The sequence below is a fragment of the Ahaetulla prasina genome, chromosome 3 (genome assembly GCF_028640845.1).
Source record: "Ahaetulla prasina isolate Xishuangbanna chromosome 3, ASM2864084v1, whole genome shotgun sequence".
NCBI classification, from domain to species: Eukaryota; Metazoa; Chordata; class Lepidosauria; order Squamata; family Colubridae; genus Ahaetulla; species Ahaetulla prasina.
The window spans coordinates 189,532,490-189,551,230 of record NC_080541.1 but is presented as its reverse complement, the minus strand read 5'-3'; the positions used below and the strand labels follow the sequence as shown (position 1 = coordinate 189,551,230).

The 18,741-nt window shown below is 38.6% G+C and overlaps 1 protein-coding gene across 2 annotated transcripts in view; it reads right to left on the bottom strand.

Annotated features, from left to right (window-relative positions):
* LOC131194758 (alpha-1,6-mannosyl-glycoprotein 4-beta-N-acetylglucosaminyltransferase-like) overlaps positions 1-18,027 on the bottom strand; it is a 28,845-nt gene extending 10,818 nt beyond the window's left edge. The window contains exons 1-3 of one of the 2 annotated variants that reach the window (XM_058176134.1): positions 16,418-18,024; positions 16,027-16,339; positions 876-1,047 (exon numbers count right to left, since the gene is read on the bottom strand). In XM_058176134.1, the coding sequence (XP_058032117.1) occupies positions 876-1,028 (153 nt within the window). In that variant the 5' untranslated portion in view covers positions 1,029-1,047; positions 16,027-16,339; positions 16,418-18,024. Of the gene's footprint in view, positions 1-875; positions 1,048-16,026; positions 16,340-16,417 lie in introns of both variants that reach the window. The other variant, XM_058176135.1, reaches the window with a different exon arrangement.
* Between the last annotated feature and the right edge of the window lie 714 nt (positions 18,028-18,741).

Below are 18,741 nucleotides of genomic sequence, written 5' to 3'. Positions count from 1 at the left end.
AGATCTGTACTTTCTAGACTAAGAATTTTTGCATTCCCAAGTTTTATGGAACTGGTTTGTTGTAGTGGCTAGGGGATCAGGCTAGAAGCTGATAGGCCCTGAGTTCTAGTTCCATCTTAGGAACAAAGTCAGCCAGTCACGCTCCCTCAGCCCTAGAAAGCAGGCAATGATAAACTACTTCTGAAAAAATCTACCCAAGAAAACTGCTGGGACTTGTCCATGCAGTTCTCAGGTGTAAAAACCTGACTCGCAGGCATACACACAATTTTTGGGACACACATTTTAATTAAAAGACTGCATTTCAGAGTAATAATAATGCATACTTAGTGTAATTGTTTTTTTAAGAGTTAGATCAAATAAAAAATTTAATGGTACCAATGTACAGTACGTATGACCTTTGGAGAAATGGAGAGAGGCCTTTCTTCCCATAGGGGCCACAACCTGGATGGAACACCAGTTCTTTCAAAAAACAGCACTACATTATGCTTTCCTTACCTTAGACAATATCGGGAGCAAATTAGGCAGCAAATTGTCAGTTCCATCATTATTTCTTTGTACAGATCAGCACTGACATTCTCTGCTTGATTTTCTGCCAAAACATTTTAACAAGGGGCTGCTAATTTTTAGGCTGCTTATCTCTATCCTCATGTTTACTATAAAACAGTGGACAAACCAGCATGAAAATAAAGGGAGAACTTGCATCCAAGAGAGAACATAATTTAGTTAAAGCAGTTTCTTGAAAATACTCAAAATTTATGAAGCAATTTTGGGACTTCTAATAGAGCAAGAACTCAACAACATATGTGTTATTCTCTCTCTCTCTGTGTGTGTCTCTCTCTCTGTTTCTCTCTCAGCAAATGTGTTGTTAGACTTACCATCACAAGATCTTCATGGTGCCAAGAAGCCAGAATCATGATTAATAAGAACACAAAGAGAGAAAAGGCTGTTGCAAGTGATCGTTTCAGGGAACACCTCATGACAATGCACTTTGGAAAGAATGTGTTAGAAGCTAGTGAATCTGCAAGCATTCAGTTCTCACCATGTCATCTGAAAAAAAAATTAAGATATTATAAACATTTCTCAATGTCCTTATACAACACAATCATGCCTGAGTCAGACACTAACTGTATTGCCAACATATCTGTACTGGAGGTAAATCAGGTCCCAAAAGTTTAATAGCAGTTGATTGTAAATTGTAACATTTATCTTTGTTAATATAAAAGATACAATTGATAAAGAAATCAGGAAATGATTCAAGTCAAACAATGAGATAAACTACCTTGTCAGGTAGTTTAATATTACAGAAGTATCAAGAAGACTATAGAGAAGATGCTAACAAAAGTCCTTCAAAAATTGAAGAGCTTCTTGCATCCACAAAATAATTATTTATCTAAGCCTGGTCTTTGCCTTTTCTGCTGCTAGCTTGGAAATAGTGAGTTTCTAGAGATTAACTGTCATGCCCTGGCAAACTCTAAAATCTAAGGTTGCTCTGAAAAGAAAAAGCCTTGATAGGACGGTCTCAGCTACAAAGAAGAGTATTTAGGAAATTTAGTCTGGCCAGGCAACCATTCATAAGCATATTTTATTGAGGGACTCTTGAAAAAACAGCTCTGCTAATGAGATTTCAAATTATCACTCCACTCCACTCAACTCAACAATTCTTTTAATCTAATCCTGCCTTCTAAACTCCCTTTTTATGATCCTGCAGTCCCTATTCGGGATAGAATCAGAGCGACTGGATGGAGCTGTTTACTTGCCAGATGCCCTCGTTGGATGCCTATGGAAAGTTTGCAGCAGATATTTTTTCTTTGCCCCCTAGGAGAGAAAATGCTGCCACTATCTAGGATTGAACTCTCAATCTTCCAAGTGGGAGGCGAATGTCTTCACCATGCCCTACTCTTCTAATGCTACCTAATGGATATCATATAATGCTAGACTTGGAAGACTCAGGATTGGCTAGGGGTAGAAATGGTAACATATTTCTCCACATGTTCAGTTACAATCTACTGCTGTACTTTTCCTATCAATCGGAGAGATAATAAATGTGCATCTTTTTCTGTCTGACAATCCTTCCAAATCAGAAATTATACCTTCTCCATTACATTTGGTTTTTCACGCTACTTGCAGTATTACTTTTCCCACCATACTTCTTGGTTTCTGAAGTTTACATAGACATTATTGCACATTTCCAACATCTTTGCAATTATTATTTGTGCCTGGTGTTAAGCAGAGAACATGGGAAGGAAATGCAATTATTATCTTTGGAAGCAAATGTTCTGAAATTAATTAGCTATATCAATTAAAACTTTTTAATTAGTTTATCAGAGTATAAAATACAAAGAAAAAATGGAAAAGTAAGAAGAGAGGAAGTTATTTTATACTTTGATAAACTAATTATAAAAGTTTTAATTGAATTAGTTTATTCAATAAAGTATAAATGTTAAGAAAATACCTGATTTTCTTTATTTAGTAAGTTAATTTAGCAATCCTCTGAAAAATTACTCAGGAGGGTAATGAAAACAACATAAAGTTTAAAAACCTAAAATATAATACACCATAAAGTATATTCCACCAGAGGCAAATTCAACAACCAGAACAATCAGAGTGATCAGGCTCATAAATCCTCTTGACCCAATGCTTTGGGATGGGGTGGGGATTTGGTCTTCAAAACCTCACAAAAGCAAGATAAGTCTAGAGCCGTATGGATCTTGGGAGAGATAATATTTTATAGGAAGTGATAGAGAAGGCATATTTCCTGGGTCCTGAAATGACTTTGTTTGAGAGATGGATCTAGCTAGATCTTTTATTGGTAGAGTAATTTGGAGATGGGCAGTTCCACAAATAACCAAACCCTGGAAGGCTTTAAAGCACCTTGAACTGTACTGGTGACCGGAACAGTTCATAAATAGAGATGTTACATGGACCTATTCAGGTATCCCCATAACCACCTGAACTGCTATATTCTGAACCAAGTATAGTTTCTGAGGGCAATCCCATATAAAGTGCACTGTAGTAATACAGATGAGAAGTGACCAAGGCATGAGCAATTATATGTAGATTCTTTTAATCCAGGAATGAGTACAATTGGTGCATAAAATAGATTTGCGCACAAGCCCTCTGAGCCATGGCTGTTAGCTACTATCAAGAAAGACTTGTCGATCTAGGTAAAAAAAGGAGTCCCTGCAGATTTTACTCCGCTAGTCAATGCCAGCTATAAGGGGTGGTGATCTTCTCCGTTTCAAGGCCATTAAGCCAACGTTCAAACATTTCCACAGTCATGTGGCCATCACGACATCCTAGAGCACTGTTACTTTCCCATAAAAATAGTACCTGTTTATCTACTCTCATTTGCATGCTTTTGAACTGCTAGATTGGCAGGAGTTAGGGTGAGGACGGGAGCTCACCCCGTTGCGTGGCACTTGGGTCTCAAACCTGGGATGCTGACTTTCCAGCCGACAAGCCCAGTATCTTAACTGCTGAGCCACCACACTGCCCTAGGTGGATCCACTATAGCAGGGGACTGTAAACTTGGCTCTTTTAAGACTTGTGGACTTAAACTCCCAGAGTTCCTCAGCCAGCTCTGGGAGTTGAAGTCCACAAGTCTTAAAAGAGCCAAGTTTGCAGACTCCTGCACTATACCATTAGGTCTGAATGTTAAATTCCCCTTGCTGCCTTGGAATTCTGGGAGTTGAAGTCCATACATCTTCAAGTTGCCAAGGTTGAGAGATACTGTTCCAGATCTAGGATTTTTTTAATATTCAGAACCAGTCTTGCTAGGTTTCAGTCTATGTCTGTTCCTTCCATCCCATTTGACACTGAGCCAGAACACTTGAGCAATCAGAGGCTGAGATGTATAATTGGCAACTCAGGTATAGATGGAAAGAGATGTATAATTGGCAACTCCATGCTTATGGATGACATCACCCAATGGCCTCATATAAATATTAAACAGGAGAGAAAACCAAGCCCTAGGATATCCCACACAACAACAGTCTAGGACTGGACCTTCTTTAGCTATAACTGAACCAACTGTATTTGTGATAGGCTGCACTGAGGACTATAAAGAAATTGTGAACCCAGTTACAATTGTTTGTTTCTAAACTTCCAGAGGTTAAATCAGTCAATGTAGTTAGCAGCAGTTTAATTCTGATGAAAACGTATTTATCAGAGGGATTTCAGTACCATATTCCAAGCCAATGCTAATTCACTTAAATTGAACTGCTGCCAGCTTATATTGTGAGAAATCAGTGGTAAACACAAGTCTCAGTTTTCAGACTGGAAGTCTAGTATTGTGGTTTTGAAAGCTATTCAAAGTGCTTCTCTGCAGTGTTACCTCAAAGTCAAGTTCTTTCAGCAGTTGTTCGTCTAATTTATAGGTAGCTCAATATGTTTGTCTATAAAAATACTTGTTGAATCTAATTACATTCAAACAGATTCCATTCATTCCATCCATCCAAAAGAGACTATAAAAAATCTAAGAAGGAATCAAAAAAACCAAAACACATCCTTTACAGCAGCCAACACCAAATAAGCAGAAAATTAAGCAGAAAACAATACCCTAATCAAGGAACTACCAAAACATTGCATATATTGGCAGGGCAAACTGCTGTATATAAACTGGGGGCAAACCCCACTCTGTTTCACACTGATTATTTTTTCCCAGTTGGCTAATGAAATAACTGAAAGCAAACAATCAAACTCAGAGAATACCAAGGACACCATCCAAAATAGATTTATGTAACTGAGCTCGCAACAACAGAGGAATAATTTGTTTATGGTTTTACAGTAAAGAATTCTATTATTTTAATTTGAGTAGATTATTCACTATCCCTCTGCCAATGCAGTTAAACTCTGTTATTAGAAGAGATAAGCCAAGTTTTTAATATCCTCTTTGAGTTAAAACTATATTCTAGTATATATTGCAATAAGTGTACTGAGTCATACATTGGCAAACCATCAAATAAATAAAGCTCTGCAGTAAATTATTTTTCTTGGTTCAAGCAATGAATAAACACACTCCTTGAAATAATTTTATCAGCAGTAATACAAGTAAAGATGATATATCCATAAACAGCTTTGAAGGACCACTAGATATTATGAGATATTGACTGCTTGTTGATGATTGGTCCTATAAACATTTTCTGGGTGTTATGGGTTAGAAGATAGTTGAGTGCATTTCATTCAATATGAAGAAAATTCCTCAAGTGAAAGAAAATGAAAAACAACAACACAAATTTCTATTGTTCTCCATGGATAGCATTCTAAGTTATGGGATAACTTAACTACAGTATTGATAAGATCTATTTTTATCTTTAGATTTTGAGTGAAATTCAATTATGGATTACTTCATAAACACAGATAAACATAGCTGTATGACAGATTTCATACAGCTATGGCAATAAATGCTTGTTGAAAGAACAGGGAGTCAAACTATTCTCCAAAGCACCTGAGGGTAGAACAAGAAGCAATGGGTGGAAACTAATCAAGGAGAGAAGCAACCTAGAACTAAGGAGAAATTTCCTGATAGTCAGAACAATTAATCAGTGGAACAACTTGCCTGCAGAAGTTGTAAATGCTCCAACACTGGAAATTTTAAAGAAAATGTTTGATAGCCATTTGTCTGAAATGGTGTAGGGTTTCCTGCCTGGGCAGGGGGTTGGATTAGAAGACCTCCAAGGTCCCTTCCAACTCTGATATTATTATTATTATAAATCTTGCTCACTTCAGAAACTATCCCTACGTTCAATAGCTTGGTATGTATTGAAAAGTATCTGGAAGATTCAACTAATGCAAAGTTGTGTGAACTCTTTTGGGTACCAAAAGAATGGCACATGTAATACCTCTGCCTTGTGAACTGTACCAGTTTGCTTCTGGGTCCAGTTTAAGCTGCTAGTTATGGCTTATAAAGCCCTACATTGCATGGGTCAGGCTACCTACAAAACTGGATTTGCCCTATCACATTGGCCCGGCCCACCCAGTCAGGCGGGCAAGCTATGTTGCAGACCCCAACAAAAGCTTTCTCTGCCTATGCCCTATGGAATATTCTTTCCCTGGAATGAGGTGGGCCGCCGTTCTCTTGGTCTTCTGAAAAAGAGCCTTGTGTGGGAAGTCAAAAGGAACACACAATGAAGTTGGTCCAATTCTCAGATGCTGCCTGGACAAATCTCTGAAGTAATTTTTAGATTGGCTTGGCATTGCCTCCTTCCAAGAGCTGAGAGGAAGAGACAAGCCCAAGGTCATCCAGCTGACTTTGTGCATAAGGCCAGATTAAAACTCATGATCTCTTGTTTCTAGCCTGATGCTATAGATTTCTGCTATTGACCAGATTTCTGGAGTATGAGGATAAGAGATAGAGGGAGGAATATAAACAGTTATCAGCAGCAAATTCTGATTAGGAAAGTTAGAATAGAATTTTTTTGGCCAAGTGTGATTGGACATTCAAGGAATTTGTCTTGATGCACATGCTCTCAGTGTACATAAAAAAAAGATACCTTCATCAAGGTACAACACTTACAACCCTATAGTCATAGGGTACAAATTTAACACTTAACAATACAACACTTAATGATAGTCATAGACTACAAATAAGCAATCAGGAAACAATATCAGTATAAATCGTAAGGATACAAGCAACAAAGTTACAGGAAGGAGATAGGTGATGGGGACGATGAGAAGATTAATAGTAGTGCAGATTTAGTAAATAGTTTGACAGTGTTGAGGGAATTATTTGTTTAACAGAGTGATGGCCTTCGGGAAAAAACTGTTCTTATGTCTACTTGTTCTGATGTGCAGTGCTCTATAGCGTCGTTTTGAGGGTAGGAATTGAAATAGTTTATGTCCAGGATGTGGGAGATCTGGAAATATTTTCACAGCCCTTTTTTTGATTCATGCAGTATACAGGTGCTATATACTGCACAAATGAGATGGAAGCAAGGCACAGCCTAATTATCTTGATGTTAAGGCTGAGACATGGATATTTAATCCTGCACAGTGTCTTCCTTGACCCATTTTGGGTACTGCTGGAAATTTCAGGGATATCTAGCTCTCAATATGCAAGTCATTGACTCACCAAGTTTCCTGGAACAGGAGCGGGGAGCTTTCAGCAGGTTCTGACAGGTTCTGGAGAACTGGTAGCGGAAATTTTGAGTAGTTCTGAGAATTGGCAAATACCACCTCTGGCTGGCCCCAGAGTGGGGTGGGAATAGAGATTTTGCAATATTCTTTCCCCAGGAGTGGGGAAAGAATGGGGATTTTGCAGTATCCTTCCCCTGCCACGCCCACCAAGCCACACCATGCCCATAGAACCAGTAGTAAAAAAAATTGAATTCCACCATGGAACAGAAGGATATCAAATTGGATAACACAGCACAGAAATGAAAAAATCCTTTTCCAACTGGCATGCCCCAAAGGTGCTTTTTCAAAGGCAACTGGACTGTGCCTTTGAAAAAGTACCTTTGTGGCAACCATGATCTGGATCAGGGGTCTTCAACCTTGGCAACTTTAAGACATGTGGACTTTAACTTCCAGAATTCCTCAGCCAGTTTTGCTGGCTGAGGAATTCTGGGAGCTGATGTTCACAAGTCATAAAGTTGCCAAGGTTGGAGACCCTGATCTGAATGACTGAGAATCTCCCTAGATATTTCCCAAATGGCAATATTCCCAGAAAGCAGTGACAAAGATTTGTAGGCACCTGCTAGCCGAGGAGACTTGCTAGCCAAGGAGACTTGGGATCAGTCACTGTTGAATCCATGAGGGGAGGTTTTTTTCCATTCAGGTTATTGGGCAATTAGAAAGACTAACCCGAGCTAGTGGTATAGTACATTATTTCCCCCTCCCCCCCCAAGTTAGAGATATGGAAGCAAAAGAGATATTTTTGGAATTCCATGTCAGATACTAAGAGTGTTAAGAATTTCTACAGAGGTTATAGCAAATATAAAAAAACTTCATTTAGACTATATATACCAGTAGTTTCAGTCTCTGAAGCAAGAGAGAGAAATCCGGTTTGTCCGCTTCTCTAGGAAGGTTTGATTACATAAAACTGTCCTTGATCCAACAGGCCTCCATAATTTATTGATTGCTGGGAAGTTGCTTTATGGAACAGAAAGTTTGCCCTTTTTTTTTTAACCACTATGATTAATGTGATGTGATGATTTTCTCTGAGTTTATTAAGGAGGAGCTGCTCATGAAATTTATTCAATGCCATTTTTCCTCCTCCTCTTTGCTGCTTTTTACTTCCCAGTCTACGCTATATCTCTGGAATTCTTTGAATAAAGATTGAAGCTAAGGCAGGAATCTCTAATTCTCATACCAAAACAAGCCATTTTGTAAAGGACATATAGTAGAAACTCTCAAAGAAAAGGAAATAAGCAATCACATGATTGTTGATTCACAAGGGTGGAAAGAAGAGACCCAGGATTTAAACTTTTACTTCAATAGAGAAAGATTCTGAATAGCTATTAAGAATAGAATAGAATAGAATAGAATAGAATAGAATAGAATAGAATAGAATAGAATAGAATAGAATAGAATTTTTTATTGGCCAAGTGTGATTGGACACACAAGGAATTTGTCTTGGTGCATATGCTCTCAGTGTACATAAAAGAAAAGATACGTTGACTTCTTAATTTTCTGCAATATATCTACTATGCTAAATTTTTTGGGCCATCTTGAGAAGAATTTAATTGTGATAATCTGGTATGAAGCCCTGAGAGTAGTCATCCATCAGAGTACTAGCCACATTTCAACTCTTATCTTTTAACCCAGGCAAAGTCAGGACTTGCTGAAAGTATAAAATTTACAGTACTGTTGCTTGTTAGTATCAAGAAAACTGAGTTAGACACTAACCTGCATTACAGGGTTTAAGCCTAAGGCCCCTTAATCTGAAGAACCTTCAAACAACAATTCCTATAAATTGGGAGCAATAGCATGCTTCTGGATCCCAGATGGTCAAGATTTCAACCTCAGATTCTTATTTAGAAGGAATTTCTTGAAGTATAAGGAGCAAGAAGCTGAATTATGATGACATTTATATTGACAAGTAGCCTGCAAGCTTACTGGAAAGAATTATCTCCCTTCCAATCTAGTGGCCTTAGTGGATATGGCTCAAAGAAGTGGCATCTGATTGATTCAGCTACTTAATACTAATTCTTTGAGAAATTATTTTAAATTAGTATATTACTTCTACTGTTTGACTGATTTTTATCATGTATTAAAAGAACAACATTACCATCAGCTACAATAAAGAGGAAATCACCAAAAGTCTCATCACTCACCTTAGGCTGTTTCAAACCCTGTTGTATTTCTAAGGTTAAATGCATTAATGGTTGGACATCTTCCTATAATCATAATTAAACCTTTGTATTTTCCTACACCTTTTGCCAAAAGCAACATTAAATTGTTGAGAAAAATAATGCAATCATAAGAAAAACCTCCATATACCCAATATCCTTATTATACCAACTCAACATCATGTATTGCTTTGCTTACCATCTTGCCAAATGCTATATGGATTTGAACATCAGCAATTTTTTCATCCTTCCTACTGCCAGTCCATTAAATAAAAATAGGCAACAAAACATCTCTTAACAGTTTCATGGAGACACTGGAGAGAGACAAAGGAATGAGCCAACAGCACTGTGTTCTGGAATTAGCCATCCAATAGGAATAGGCTGGGTACTAAGGGATACTTCCATTACTCAGTTCTTTCTTTCTTTCTTTCTTTCTTTCTTTCTTTCTTTCTTTCTTTCTTTCTTTCTTTCTTTCTTTCTTTCTTTCCTTCCTTCCTTCCTCTCTCTCTCTCTCTCAAAAATGAACCCCACCCCACCCCATTTTTTGCCTAGCAGGCTTCAGCTTTTTTACCTTTTAAAAAATGCTTTTAAAAATAAAAAAAAGGCTCTGATGATCAGGCACCTCAGCTGGGATCATCAGAGCCTTGTTTTAACCCTTTAAAAGCATTTTTTTACAACCTCTTCGGTCGAAGAGGTTGTTAAAAAAATACTTTTAAAAGTAAAACAAAAAAGGCTCTGATGATCTCATGGCTCAGCTGGGAATGGGTGGGTGGGCAGGGATTTTTGCTACTGGTTCTCCGAATCACCCGCCATTGCTACTGGATCAGCTAATCTGGTCTGAACCGGGAGCATTTCACCCCTACACTGAAGGTTCTAAGAGGAGCAACCGAATCTCATCCACCCTGCCTGTTTCCTGATACAACCTATCTCAGAGGCTGGCCAAGGTAGCAACTGTTGAAAACCAGGCCTTCAGTCAGATTGAAGTAGATTCTTAAAATAAGAATGGGAGTGACTTCTACATAGTGGAATTGGATTTATACTATATGCACATGTTCAGGTTTATGCTTTGATTAAAAGAAACAGAAGGATAGAGATTTGCTAAGGCTGACAAAAACTCTTTCCTCCTGTATATGTTTTAGGCTACATTCATAGGTGGGTGAAAAATTAATCCCTTTAGATTTGTTCTGCAGCTTTTTCAAGCAAACAACTCAGCTCTTGCAATGTTAACTGCTACTTGAGATCCCACAAGACAACTCTTTATTACAGTCCAACATCTCTCATGCCTCATTGCATAAATAAGAAGACATATTTAAAATCTAACAGAAATATATAAAAATATCCCATTTACAAATGAGGCAGAGGTTCCACTAGAACGTTCTGATGAATTCTAGAAACACCATAAATTTCTGTGTTGTAAATATTGTAAAGCTGATATATGTTGAGGTTCTCCTTGAGATCTGGATGGCCCCCACACTGATGGTATTTTCAGAGGGTCTCAAAGGCCAGGTCTTGGATGAGGGTGACTAAAGCTCTCTTCTAGGTAGTGTGGGTTTTGTTTTGGTTGCTGCTTGTTTTTATTTCTTGTTTTTATTATTGTACTGTTTTATTGTTTTTTGTTTATGCTTTTTATTTGTGAACTGCTCAGAACTACTGGGAGACAAGCGCTGTAAAAATATAATAAATAGACTTCCGTTGGCAATGCAGACTTCGTGGACGTCCCTTTGGGATTGTCTGCCCTGGTTTTCGTCAAACCGTCCCTGACAGCGTAAATGGGCTGTCAAACGGTTTGGAATTCTCTCCCCCGGGAGAAGGAGGAGAGAAGAGTGGTCAGGTTTGGGTAGAGCTCCCCAGGAGCCCCTAGAATTTAACCAGGGGATCGAAGGGTGAGAGTTCCCCTTCAGCCTGACGAAGCTCCGTTCCCAGGGTGCGTCTGTTTATACAAAACGAGAAGCCGCGACCATCTCTGTGCCGAGGTTTATTTTTAAAGAGAACTCAACACAGACAGAATGAAGCAGGAGGACTAGCAAGAATTTGCAAGTAATAAATCTTAACTTTGGTTCTTAAATAGCTTTCCTTTGAACTAACTTTCAACCTGAGTGGATATAAAATGGCGTTTGCAATATACAAAGGAAAGTGAAAGTTATAACTACAAAAGGATAAAGGAAGAGATTTTAAGACTGTGGTTGCAGAGAAATTTAAAAAGATTTTTTTATTAATTTTAATTTTAAGAAATAAAGTTTAAAAGAAGATGGCAATTAAGCAATTAAAAACAACTGCTTTTAAAAGTGTTGGAGTGTGCTGGCATTTGCTTGTAAGAAGATTTTAGCAAATGGTGTTTTGTGTATTGGAAGTGAAAGTTAAGGAAATGCTTATTATAACTGCTGGCGTGGAACCTATAAGAAGAACATAACAAGCTACTTTTTAAATGGAATAAATAAGAACTGTTAATGTTTTTTTTTCTTTTTACCTTTTTCTTTATCACAATGTTTAAGAAGAAAAATTTATTGAATTTTTTTTTCTCTTTTTGGTAGATTTTACAGTTTATAAATGGCGAACAGAACTAACTACTAAAATCTTGAAAACTTATTTAGTTCAAATATGGAAAAAAAAAATTTATAGGAACTTTTGGAGGTTTATCTTTTCTTAATAAGTTTTTAAACAAGAGATTTTTACACCAATATATTAAAGATTGGAAATTCTTTATTGTTAGATGTTAAGCTGATTGGTGAGCAGATAGTGGAAAATGTGTAAGATAGAAGACAAGGGGAAGGAGAATGCATAAGATGTGATTTTGATGGTATTTTTAAAAAAAATATATATATAGGGTTTAATTTTTATAACTGATCTATTTTGGGTATAAGGTGTTACTATTTGATATATGTGAGGTATAAAGAAATGGGAAGATGGAATATTGTTTAATTTTGGAGGACAGATAGGAAGATTTATGAATTTGGATTATGGATGTAATGTTGGTATTTGGTTAAATAGAACTTAATTGTTATAATTGATATATTTTGGATATAAGTTATAGGTATAATTTTAATAATGTTATTTGACATATGTAAGGTAAATTGAAGAAATATTAATATTAGCAATGTTATTTGATTTATGTAAGTGATATTAAAGATATGAGAAGATAGAATATTCTTTATATTTGGTGTTTGGATAAAAATTTAAGAATTTAAGCTGGAAATATGAATTATATTTGGGAGACTGTTTAAGGAAGAAAGGTATATTATAAAAGAATTTCTGATGAATACTGGAAGATGGAATATCGTCTTGGTCTTGATCGATGAAGATTGAATATTAAAAACTATAAGATTCTGAAGACTTCAGGAGTGGAATGGATTGATATATATTTGGTGTTAATCGATGAACATTGGAAAAAACTATGTATTTTATTGATGAACTGGAAATACTAATTTAATTGGAAGATTCTGAAGATTTTAGGAATGGAATGGACTGATATATAATGGAATGGAAGAAGCTATGGATTATGACTTATGTTGTATTTTAATTTATGATTGTTAATTTTATACCCTGTACTTTGTTCTGGGAAGTCTCGGGGGGGGAGGGGGGAGGGAGGGCAAGGGGGGAGAGGGGGGGAGATGAAAGATCAATGTAAAGGAATGATTGAAGATATGTAATTAAGAAATAGAAATAATTTGAAATGAAATCGGGGCTGCTCAGCTGCCACTTCAGAAGGGAATGGAAAGGGAGAGGAGAGAGTGAAGGAAGAAAATAGGTAGGAAAGAGAGAGGTAGAAGAGGGGGAAAGGAGAGGAAGAAGAAGGGGAAAGAGAGAGGGTTAGAAAGGGTGGAAGAGAAGAGTGGGGAAGGAGGAGAGGAAGTAGAAAAGCGAAGGAGAGGAAGGATGAAGAAAGTAGAAGAAAGTAGAGAAGGGAGGAGGAAAAGTTGTGTTAAGGAAGGAAGTGGTAGCTGGGCAGGTCCGAATAAGTAACAAATGAAAGTTAATGACTAATGTTGAACAAGAGACTATATATTGAATAGGTTGTTGGAAAATGGAAATAAAACTTTTTATTAAAAAAAATTAAAAATATATATAATAAATAAATAAAATAAATAATTCCTCATGGAAAAGCTTACGGAAGAAAAAACGGATACCTCCAATAGTTCTGACTTGTCACTCTTCAAGGACAGTGACATGTTATATTGCTGAATAGCCCACTAGAGAGCATAGAGCAGACAGAAATATATGGGCTTAGAGATTACTGTCAAATATTCACAGAGTAGCTGGCTGTTGTAGTTATGCATCTGGCTAGAACTAATGGGTAAAATTATAATTTCCATCAGTATTTGAACATGAAAAACTTTTCTATCAACTCTCAGTAGTTCTGACTCCAGCCAAAATACAGTATAAGGCATATGTCTTGTTGGCTGAAACAGAGCACTCAGAAATAGAGGCAAAGTTGGATTTAGCATCTAAGTCTACTTGAGCTCCACACAGCAATTTGACCATAAAGGGCTTCAGGGCCACTGTGACAATCCTGTCTCCTTGTCTATAAAAGCAATCTCAGGAAAAATGTCCTAGTCTTCAGGCAGTGAAATTCAGCAGCCAGTCAGCACCTATTTTTATTTACAGCAATTATGGTAGTCTATTCATTAACACTACTGCTTGTATATCCCTAGTTGGGCAGTGAAGACCATAATCTTCAACTTTAATTATTTAATTATAGGCTAAGCTCTGAAAGCAATATTGAATCTTCAGGCTCTCCTAAAGCCAAATAGGGAATATGACAATGTCGACTGGCGGCCCCCAGGGGGAGGGCCTTCTCTGTGGGGGTTCCAGCCCTATGGAATGAGTTGCCTCCGGGGTTGCGTCAACTCCCAGACCTCCGGTCTTTTAAACGCAAGCTCAAGACCTTTTTATTCCACCATGCGGGGCTAGCCTGATGAAATTTTTAAGTGGGGTTTTAGGATGGTTTTATTTTAGTTTTAATTCTATTTGGCCATTTTATAATTAGTTTTTTAATACGTTTTTAATTTTTGTCTATGTCTATGTTTTTACTTGGCTGTAAACCGCCCTGAGTCCTTCGGGAGAAGGGCGGTATAAAAATCTAATAAATAAATAAATAAATAAATAATAGTATCACTAGGTTAAAAATCTAGGTTAAAAAGATTTCCATTGGCATTAAACTGCAGGAGACGATCAGGCTGAGCGTGAGGGAAGGGTCAAACGCATCATCAGTCTGCAGCTCCTTTGCACACACAAGAGATCTAAGTCCAGCCCACCTTCAATTCTAATGACTCTTATCTACCGCAAATTTGCTTTGACCCTTAGTAGTTCAAATTCTTGTAGAGAGCATTAGCATGCAATAAACCTATATTCATTTGAACAACCTGATTTCCTGTACTTGACATTAACTTTATCTTCAATATTTTATTTTTGTATAATTTTGTCAATTGTGGAGTTCTTATGTTTATCGCATAATTTGTTGTATTGATGCAAATAAAGTCTGCTTATGCTCCAATAGTTTAAAAATTAGATTGTTTTAACAATAAAGGGGAATAGCAGTGCCAGAATGGTTTCCCTCACATCAACATTGTTTTTAAGCATTTTAGCTGAAATAAGATTGCTACTGGAAATTTTAAACCCTTTCATTTGGTTGATTTCTCAATTTCGGCAATACATACAAAAAGTCAGTTGGATTAGGAGTCAGCTACTAGATTGGGTACAGGCTGTTACTGAGGACAAGCATATAAAATTTGGAAAAGAGCTCCCAGAGTTCTACTGGAACATGACATGCAGTTTTGGGGTCCACTGCTGGATATAAGACAGAATTTGGCGATATCCTTACCTCTAGAGGTATAATTAGCTGGCCCTATATACCCAGCCACTTTTTATTTTTTAAAAAGGATTTTGTACTTCTATTAATTTCCAAAAGCAGTCCAATGGTCCTATCAGAGGGCCTGGCTTTCTATATATCATAAAAATTCCCACGGGAGTTGTCCTGCTCAAATCAACTTGCAGATTAATGCGTTTAACTGCTTCCTTGAGATCAGTTTTTGGGAGGCTCTGAATAAGCTTCTCAGGATGAGCAGTGACAGAAGTATCAATGTCACTATCAGAACGGAGCTCTACCCCTAAGCACTTGATCAGACTCACTAAATTACATGAGTCAACATTCATGTATCACATTTTTAAATTAAGTTATAAGGTATTGTAAAATACAAAAGCAAAAAAGAGGATAATGAGGGAGAAGGGAAAAGGAGGAAAAAAGTGAGGAAGGATAGGGAAAGAAAAAGAAGCATTGAATTCTGACTCTCTCTGTTACAGTAGAATAAGGCATTAACAACAGATTACAACTTTTTGTTTTTCCATAATAGTATGATGAGTCAACATTCAAAGTCAACAACAGATCCTGGCAACAAGCAATTCCCCTGGATGGACTCAGCTAACAGGTCCACTGAAAATATATAAATCAAGGCAGCTGGACATCTCTGCCAAGTAACAGCTACTTGCTCTTGCAATCCTTACAGGTGTGAATAGGCACGTGTCAGAAAAGTAACTTTGATGATCTAAGTCCCAGAGGAAAGCTTAAACAATTAGTGATAAACAAATGCTCTAAACCCCCCCCCAGCAGATTTTTTTTTTTTAATCTGAGAGAGCAACTGTTGAAGGGAAGCTAACGTATTTAGAAACGGATCGTATATTTTGGAGCTTTTCCGAGGTTTTGGAAAAGCAGTAGGGCTGGGAAACCTAAAGCAGGATCACTTACTTGGAGAAACTGCAACGGAATGTTGTTAACTTCGCCCAGCTCAAACCGGAGCGCCACATCCGTTCCTCAGGCTTCGTGCAATGAGCAATCCGAAAAGAGGCGGTTTCCGCAGCACCCTTTCGGGGGAACTTCCCAGCAACTACTCCACCCCAAAACCGGTTGTTCCTGAGAGAACTCAAGCGCCTCTCCGGTCTTTTGTCTAAGCAGCCCAACCCCGACGCAAGTTGACCTTTATTCAGAGAAACGCAGACCTCGCCTTAACGCTCCTTCCTTTAATTGGATGCCATCTCGACAACAGACACGTGCCCAGAACCTGCAAGAGAAAATAGCGAAAAGGCCCGCGAGATTTATATGGCACTTCGGGGGGCAGAACAGAGAGCGGCCTACCTACCCTGCCGCGCGGTCAGCAACGGCGGTGGGCTAAGCTCGGGATCGAAACGGGCGTCTCCTCCGAGCCCAGCCTTACTTTCCTAGGGAGCCGTCATGCCCGGTTGCTCAGCCGCGACGCAGCAGTTCTTTCTCCGCCGGTCGGTGGGACTCTTTCTCTCGGTCTCTCTCCTTGAAGTTCAGCCTCCGAGGAGCCGTCTCTCTATGAGAGAGAAAAACCCCTTGCGAGCCTTTGACTCCCACCTTCCTCATTCACTTCGTCCTCAGCGAGAGACCGAGGGGGCGACTTCCACTTAGCCTTGGCCGTTTCCCGCGACGCGCAGCCCACCAGCGGGGCTCTCTAAGCCACTTTAGGGAACGTTTGACGGGAAACGTTCCCGTTGGCCAAAGCTCCGCGCGCAGCCTTGGCCGCCTGACGAAGAAGAAAAAGCTCGAGCGAAACGCGGAAGCCAGTTCCGAGGCTGCCCCGTGTTCCGCCGCTGCTTCTTGCTTTGCTTGAGGCATCCCCCCGCAGCTCATTGAGCACCGCCCGCCTCTGGGCCCACCTCGCTCCGGCACCGTCTGGGCGCGGCAGCTCACTCTTTTCTCTTCGCCAACTTTAGAGCAGTTTTTCCGACAGGCTTCCAGCGCCGTTATTCAGCCCCACTGATTACTATTTCTTCACTTTCCTCGAATGTGTGAGGGAAAGGCGGTAGGGCTATTTCTTGCTAAGGAACCTTCTGACTAGTTTCCGCTGCCTGCTCTCTTGTGACACTGAACTCCCAGCAAGTTGTGCTTCCCCTTCACCCCCTCCAGCTCTTTCCTCATCTCTTCCCCCCACCCCACCCCAGCTCTCGCATTTGCTCCCAACAGGATTGAAATCAGTGGGGTTTAAGGGAAAGGCTTCCTGGGGAACTCAAATTTTAAATCTCTATTGTCAGTGCACAACTCAGTAAGCTCAAACTGCCCAAGGAGCTGCTGATTCAGTTCTACAGAGGCATTATTGAGTCTGTCATTTGCACCTCTATAACTGTGTGGTTTGGTTCTGCAACCCAACAAGAAAGACACAGACTTCAGAGGATAATTAGAACTGCAGAAAAAATAATGGCTACCAACCTGCCTTCCATTGAGGACCTGTATACTGCACGAATCAAGAAGAGGGCCGTGAAAATATTTACAGACCCCTTGCATCCTGGACATAAACTTTCAACTCCTACCCTCAAAACGACGCTATAGAGCACTGCACACCAGAACAACTAGACACAAGAACAGTTTTTTCCAGAAGGCCATCACTCTGCTAAACAAATAATTCCATCAACACTGTCAGACTATTTACTGAATCTGCACTACTATTAATCGTCTCATCACCAATCTCTTTCCACTTATGACTGTATGACTATAACTTGTTGCTGGCAATCCTTATGATTTATATTGATATATTGACCATCAATTGTGTTGTAAATGTTGTACCTTGATGAACGTTATCTTTTCTTTTATGTACACTGAGAGCATATGCACCAAGACAAATTCCTTGTGTGTCCAATCACACTTGGCCAATAAAATTCTATTCTATTCTATTCTATTCTATTCTATTCTATTCTATTCTATTCTATTCTATTCTATTCTATTCTATATGTATGATGAGATTGGTTGAGCTCCCTCAATGCACCCCCCACCCCCAATACAATACAACTCACAGTGAAGACAGAAAATCCCTAACCCAATAAACCATATTAACAAAACATATTAACCCAACAAAACTATGGAATATGAAAGCCTCCATCCGGAAGGTTCCCCCTCCCCATTTTTTTTAAATTCAGCATCTCAATCCGGCCTGCAACTTTTGAGATTTCCTATTTGGCAGTTCCCATTCCATGACTAACTGGCAAATTGGGCAGAGTCCAAGGGACAAAGATGTCTGAAATGCAGATTGGATGCACATGTAGCTCAGCTTGGCAACTCCTGCAACTGTACTCATCTTTAATTGCGATTGGGCATCATAGCAGGTTCCAGACTGCCTTTTCCCCTTTACATCTTTTTTTGTGTGTGTGAGCCTAACTAACCATGATGTGTTTACCCAAGGATTGGGATTAGTAATGATGGTTTATGGTTATCAGTTACGATTTGACAAACCAAATTTGAAACAAACTGCTAAAACGTTTGTAATCCAGTCATATATGTCTCCCCATTAAATTCTCAGATAAATGGAATTAAGATTTCAAGTGGTAAAAAATCTGCAAGTGGTACAAAATGTTTCCTTGGTCATTTTCCAAAGGTTCCATTTTTGGCAAGCAGAATTAATGCAGAATACACATGTAAAATCAGCCATTGTGGTCATATGATATTTCA